Source organism: Ailuropoda melanoleuca, chromosome 8 (assembly GCF_002007445.2).
Source record: "Ailuropoda melanoleuca isolate Jingjing chromosome 8, ASM200744v2, whole genome shotgun sequence".
NCBI lineage: Eukaryota > Metazoa > Chordata > Mammalia > Carnivora > Ursidae > Ailuropoda > Ailuropoda melanoleuca.
The window spans coordinates 127,480,378-127,486,507 of NC_048225.1; the positions used below are offsets into that span (position 1 = coordinate 127,480,378).

The 6,130-nt window shown below is 59.7% G+C and overlaps 2 protein-coding genes across 4 annotated transcripts in view; one reads left to right on the plus strand and one right to left on the minus strand.

Annotated features, from left to right (window-relative positions):
* TMEM79 (transmembrane protein 79) lies at positions 1-5,799 on the minus strand. Of its 2 annotated transcripts, none has more exons than XM_034667454.1 (4): positions 5,650-5,799; positions 2,571-3,373; positions 2,202-2,415; positions 1-360 (listed from the first exon to the last, which is right to left on the minus strand). In XM_034667454.1, exons 2-4 carry the CDS (start codon positions 3,328-3,330, stop codon positions 147-149), a joined length of 1,188 nt encoding a protein of 395 aa, XP_034523345.1. In that variant the 5' UTR covers positions 3,331-3,373; positions 5,650-5,799; the 3' UTR covers positions 1-146. The 2 variants fall into 2 exon arrangements, with proteins under 2 accessions (XP_034523345.1, XP_019663247.2); XM_019807688.2 differs by lacking the exon at positions 5,650-5,799 and adding an exon at positions 4,177-4,490.
* Positions 5,800-5,846: 47 nt separating this feature from the next.
* The window catches only part of SMG5 (SMG5 nonsense mediated mRNA decay factor), a 25,346-nt gene continuing 25,062 nt past the window's right edge, over positions 5,847-6,130 (plus strand). For both annotated transcript variants that reach the window (XM_034667446.1, XM_034667448.1), the window contains exon 1: positions 5,847-6,074. In XM_034667446.1, coding sequence (XP_034523337.1) covers positions 6,001-6,074 — 74 coding nt within the window. In that variant the 5' untranslated portion in view covers positions 5,847-6,000. The remainder of the gene's footprint in view (positions 6,075-6,130) is intronic.

The following is a 6,130-nucleotide window of genomic DNA, read 5'->3' on the forward strand; positions in this document are numbered from 1 at the left end:
GAAACCAGTTGAAGTCCCTCCCTCCTGACGGCCCCAGGCTCCCGAGGTGAAAGGGCCACACGGACTGGGGGGAGAGCAGGGGACAGTCGGCAGTCCTGTGGCTCATCCCCTGAGGCACCAGGGCTGGGGGTGAGAGGGCGGGGGACTCAGCCCCAGGGCCGAGGCCTGTGGTCCAAGGCAGAGCGGGCGTGGTCGGGGTAGTCCAGGCGGCTCTCCGCGGCCGTGAGCATGCGCTCGGGCTCCACCACGAACATATAGTAGAGGTTCCATACCAGCATGGACAGCAGCGGCAGGAACGTGAGGCCGTAGCCAAAGCCTCGGAAGGAGCGGCCCACGGCGAAGGTCAGCCAGTATATCAGCCTGGGGGGCAGGAAGAGGGAACCACGTGAGCCAGCTGGCATACAGGCTGATGGGGGGCAGCGGGGGGACCCGTGCTCATGCACGTACTGGGCTGGGCACAGCACCGCTTCAGGGCCACTAATGGAGACATCCCCGCACCTCCATGAGGCGAATACATTATTCCCCTCCCCCCCCACTTGCCAAATGTAAGTTTAAACGTTTGCAGAGGCAACATACGTTCGTGTGGTTCAGCACGCAGAGGCACCTGAGAGTACAGTAAAATGTCTCCCCGTCCCGACCCTCGCCCCTCAGCCCCCCACCTCCCTGCCACCCCCGCCTCGTATGTCCAGTTCCACGGCTTGCGCACCAAGCACTTTGTGTATAGATGAGTGAGCAAAAGACGGCTGTGTTCCTTTGCCCATATCGAAGTTTGGTAGCACACCGTACAGACCGTCCTGCACACTGTTTTTCCGCATTAACTGTATCTTGGAGATCAGCGTGCCGGCCGCACAGAACCAGCTGCCTCATCTTTCCCAACCGCATGACATCCCACTGTATTGGGTTCTCCTCTTGCGGATGAAGAAACTAAGACTCCAAAAAGGTTAAGTAAAACAGGTCCAAGGTCACACATCAGGGAGCTAGTAAAACCGTCATTTGAACCCAAGCCTGGTTGCCGCCCTCTCTCCTGCCATTTTAGAGGGGCAGAGGGACACACTCCACAGATGAAGCCGGGCAGGAGTGCCTGAGCACCCTGCCTCCGGTACGGAAGGAAGGGCCCTGGGGCGCACACAGACGGGCTGCATTCTAGGTCCCACTGCTTGCTGCTTTGGGCTTTCCTTGCTGTGACCTGGGGGAGAAGGGCCAGACAAGTGCTGGGTCTGCTTAAGCCAACTCCCGTGTCCAGGACAGTGAGTTACACAAGCAGGAATGCATTCATCCGGGGGAACACCTGGAGAAAACAGGCTGCAGCATGGCCAGGAGGCTGGTGGGACAGACAGCCACGGGCCTAGTTAGAAGTGACAGCATACAGATCCTAGCAGTTAAAGGACCTGGAATCCTATATCGAAAGTAACAAAAGGAAATAGGTAGCGAAAAAATGGAAAGATCTGCATGCGCCTTCAGAAATTCAAAAGTGCTTTCTGGGTTAACAGCAGTTCATGTGGAAATGCCCCTAAGGGTTTCAGGTGACTTCCAAATGAAAGCAGAGGAACGAGCCAATGTGGCTCCATTTGAATGAGCAGGAGGCCAATGCCAGTGACCACCAACAAGGAGGAGGCTCCCCTGCCCGGGGGGAAGGTCACAGGACACTGAGGGACTAGGACCACCATATGGCAAAGTAAACTGTGGGGGAGCAGGGCACTGGAGTGGGGACATCAAGGACTGTTGTCAAGTATCTGAATTGTCCTGGGCAATTCCAGAGTCAAAGTCAGGGTAGCAGTTTGCAGCACAAAGAGAAACTCTCTAGTAATTGGTACCTTTGAAAAAGGACACATACTGTCTGACACAGAACTGAGCATTGGTCACAGGGGGTGTCCCACTAGAGGCCAATGGCCACCTGACCAGAGCATCACAGCAGACTGGCAGCAACGGTGGGAAGTTGATCTAGGTGACCCCTGGTAGCCCTTCCAGTTGTGGGTTGGTCTAGGACTCTCTGAAATCAACTTCCTTTGGGAAGACATAGCGCTGATCACAGGCTACCAGGTGAGGCAAGGTGCCAAGGAGAACGTGGACTCACCGATCGGGGGCACACATCCGGGCTACTGCAGAATCCAGAAGGCTCCCTGGCCCTGTATCCCCAGACAAGACACCGGGGTCCCTCCAGCACCATCCCCTCCCCCGAGCCCCACCCCCAGCCAACTCACCGGGAGACGGCAAAGAGACCAGTGAGCAGAGGCAGCAGTTTGAGGGTCTCTTGGGGCAGGTAGGTGGAGAGCACGGCCAGGTTGAAGAAGTACAGGATGAAGAGCTGGACGGACTGGGCCACATAGCGCCGGTGGATCTCCACCTCCCGCCGCGGCTCCCCAAAGGGCCGCAGGGCCGAGAAGCACAACAGGCTCAGCCCGTACACCAGCAGCCCTGGCGGGGTTGGAGAGCGGGGTCAGCACCGCAGCTGCAGGCGGGACCGGGGAGGGTCACGGTGGGGGTCCCACCCCCGCATGGGCCGGGCGCCTGGGGCCCAGGGAAGGGGAACTGCCGCCCCCGGCCCCGCTACCTCGTCCTGGCCGGCTCACCCAGCACGATGGGGAAGGTGGCGAAGACCCCGCAACGCAGCGTGTAGATGAGGCGGGAGCTCATGGTAGGCAGCCGCGGGGCGTCGAAGGGCAGGAAGGCGTAGGCCCCGTACAGCAGGCAGGGGAAGAGAACGAGGGCGGCTCCCACCGAGGCCACGGCCCTCAGCCCCTCACGGCCTCCGCAGCTCCCACAGCCCCCACAGGAGTGGCCAGGCGGCCTCGCCACGGCCTCAGCCCACTTGCACTCACAGGGCTCAGGCTGGGTGGCACGGGCCGGCAGGCAGGCCCGGCGGCGCTCGCCCTCGCCTGCCTCGCAGCGCACAGCCGGGTCCTCCTGGGGCCGCCGCTCGATGCACTGGAGGTCGATGGGCACAAAGGCCCGGGCCGCCTTCTCAGGCACCAGGTTGGCATCATCTTCGGACAACTCCTCTAGCTTGGTGGGTGGCTCTGACTGGAGGGGCTCGGGCTCAATGTCCCGCCACCCGGGGGGGTCTGGGAACGGGGCACTGGGCTGGGGGCCACTGCCCCAGGGCAAGGTGGCAGCCTCGCTCACTGTGCTGTCGAGACCATCCTCCGCCCCCTCTCCGGTTGTGGTAGACCCAGCTGAAGACCCCACCTTGGAGGAGGAAGTTCCATGGCTCTTGGCCCCACCTTCCCCTTCTGGCTGCTGGCCATTGGGGACCAAGGCCTGAGGCGGGCTCTTCTCCAGGGCCTCGGACCCCTTCACTTCCAGCAGGGCCAGGGTCTCGGGTTCTGTCATCCTGGGGCCTCAGTTCTGGGGTCTACCATGAGGTCCTATCACCCTGGAGGGAGCAGAAGAAAGCCGTCAGAGGTTCCTGGCTTCTAGCCCTCAGGACAGCTTGACAGAACTAGAACTGTCCGGGGCAGCTGGTCTCATGGGCTTTAGCCCCTTCTGGGACCTTAGGGAGAACATGGTACCCAGGAAGGTGTTGAAACAGAAGGAGGTGGGAGGGAAGTGAGCAGGTGAAATGGAGACACCCTTTTGACATCAAATGCCATCCAGCAGGAGAGGGTGAGTCAGGGGGCACAGGCGCGGGCAGCTGTGGCCTCAGACAGCTCCCGCCCACGCCTTCTACCCCCTCCACCAAAACCCCTGGGGTCATAGCCACCCTAATGCAGAAACGGGAGGAAGAGAGGGTGTCTAGGGCTTTGCCAGGAGCTCCCTTCCCACCAGGGGCCCCCTTGAGGGCAGAGAAGCTGCCCCTTCATCTTCCAACCTCCCCTTCTCCTTGTAGATCCCTGCTGGGAACTCTCCTGGTAACTGATACCAGTGATCTGCCAACAAATCTGTTCCAAGGGTCTGGCAGCGGCAGCGCACCCTGCTCTTTCGTCTCCAAAGTGGGCACCTGGGCATTCTCCACACTCGTCACCAGCCCCTGTCCTCCATCCTCTGTCTCCAGAGGGCCTGGGGCTGTCCCTTCCGACTTCTAGGTCTAATCATGGCTGTTCCCCATGCCTCCTCTCCTGTCTTTCTCCCCTCCCTGTTTCCTCCATCTCACTGCTGCTGGATGGGGCTGAGTCCCTTCTCTCCACCTCCTCAAGGGCCTTCTGCCCCTTGCCGTGTGGACCCATGACACCCTCTTACTTTCCATCTGGAGAGGCGGAGGGTCCCCAACGTCTGGGAAGGAGCTGCCTGGCTCCCTGCTGGCTCTGGAGGTATTCCTCTCAGTCTCTCTCCTTTTACCTGTGTCTCCAAACCTGTCTGACCAGAGCAGGTGGGGCCCAGATTAAAGGGGCAGGCCCCGCCCTGCTGAATCTGCCGACAGAAAAAGCATTGGCGGAGGACGTCATCATCCTTCCTGAAAGGGAGGGTGCAGCTGGGCATAAAGGTAGGTGTGTGGTCCAGGCACATGGGATGTGTACGAGCTTGAAGCTCGGGAAAGCAGAGGGTAAAGAGTGGGTCCGTACATCGAAGGGTGCTTGGAGTAGGTTGGGTTACCCAGAAAAGAGGTGGAGTTTCTACATTTATTCATGCAGTATTGCACGTTGAGCACGTGTTCTAGCCAGCACTATTCTAGGCACACACAGACCCCGGAAACGAGACGACAGGCAAGGTCTCTGCTCCAGGAGCTCATTCTATGAGGTAACAGACAAGAAAGAGCCTGATCAGTAAGACAATGGGAGGAGAGAAAAACCTCTTTGCCAAGTTGACATGTGAGCTGTGACCTGACCGAATACGGAGTGTCCCAGGAGAAAGACCAGCTTTGGTGGTTTCGGGAACAGAAGAAAAGTTGGTGGCTGGAACCAGGAGACGGAGGTGAAAGGGAGTTTCTGTTCCTATTACAACTTACAAAGACCCCAAAACACCTTGCTTTTTAGCCTAGGTTTAAGGTTAAGAAAGCAATCAGAATCCAAGGTGACCTTTCCAAGATGAGAGAGTGGCTGCTCATTCCTGTGGGACCTTCCGCCAGAAGCCATCTGAGCTTCCTGAGGGCGGGTCAGTGCCTGGGTTGCTCACCCCTGCATCTCCAGAGCCCAGACTTGGGGCTGGAAGACAGCAGGTGTTCGGTGAATGTTTGCCGGTCTGCTCAGAGACATGCAAGTGTTGGTCTGTGTGACAGGGAGCCGAGGGCCAACGCACCCGGTCAAGGCTCACGTCTCGGAGGGCCTTACTCTTACGTTCCACCTTTTCAAATGAAACTTTTTTTTTTTTTTAAGATTTTATTTATTTATTTGACAGAGAGAGAGACAGCCAGCGAGAGGGGGAACACAGGCAGGGAGAGTGGGAGAGGAAGAAGCAGTCTCCCAGCACGGAGCCCAATTCGGTGCTCGATCCCAGGACTCTGGGATCACGCCCTGAGTGGAAGGCAGACGCTTAACGACTGAGCCACCCAGGCGCCCCTCGAATGAAACTTTCACATACACTTTTGTTTGTTCAAGTGACGGGGGAAAAAGGAGAAGAGGAATCATCAGTAATCTGAAAGAGACGCGGCTCAAATGGGGGGGCGAGGTTCTAGGGTCAAAAGGATGGACCAAATGGCCACCGCAGGACAAAGCAAAGCCTCGCCCCTAGCTGTGGACCCATCTGCCGCGACCCAGCCCAGCTTCAGCCCCTCACCGGGTCCACTGTCCGTTCTCCGGCAGCTTTGCCAATAAAGTTTTTCGCAAGGACTTGAAGAAGCCGGAAGGAGGTCGTGCTGCCCAGAGTTAGTTCTGGCAACTTCCCGGGAGGGAAAATGAGCTTCGCGAGATTTGGTAGCATTCAGGCCACCGGCCCGCGGCTGGGCAGCTACTATCGCGAGACTTGATGGGCGGAGGAGGAGCTGTCGCGGGCAGCCGCCTCACAGCGATGGCGGCCGAGCAGGGCCGGCGGCGGCGGCGGCTGCGGCTCCGGCCGGACACGGCAGTGGTGGCGGTAGCGCCGGGCGGCGGGGGCCTGTGACCGGGAGCCGCCCCGGACCCGGGCACCATGAGCCAAGGCCCCCCCCCAGGGGAGAGCAGCGAGCCCGAGGCGAAGGTCCTCCACACCAAGCGGCTTTACCGGTGAGGGGCCGGGGCGTGCGTGCGGCCGCCGGGGGAAGTGGGCGCCGCGGGGGCGG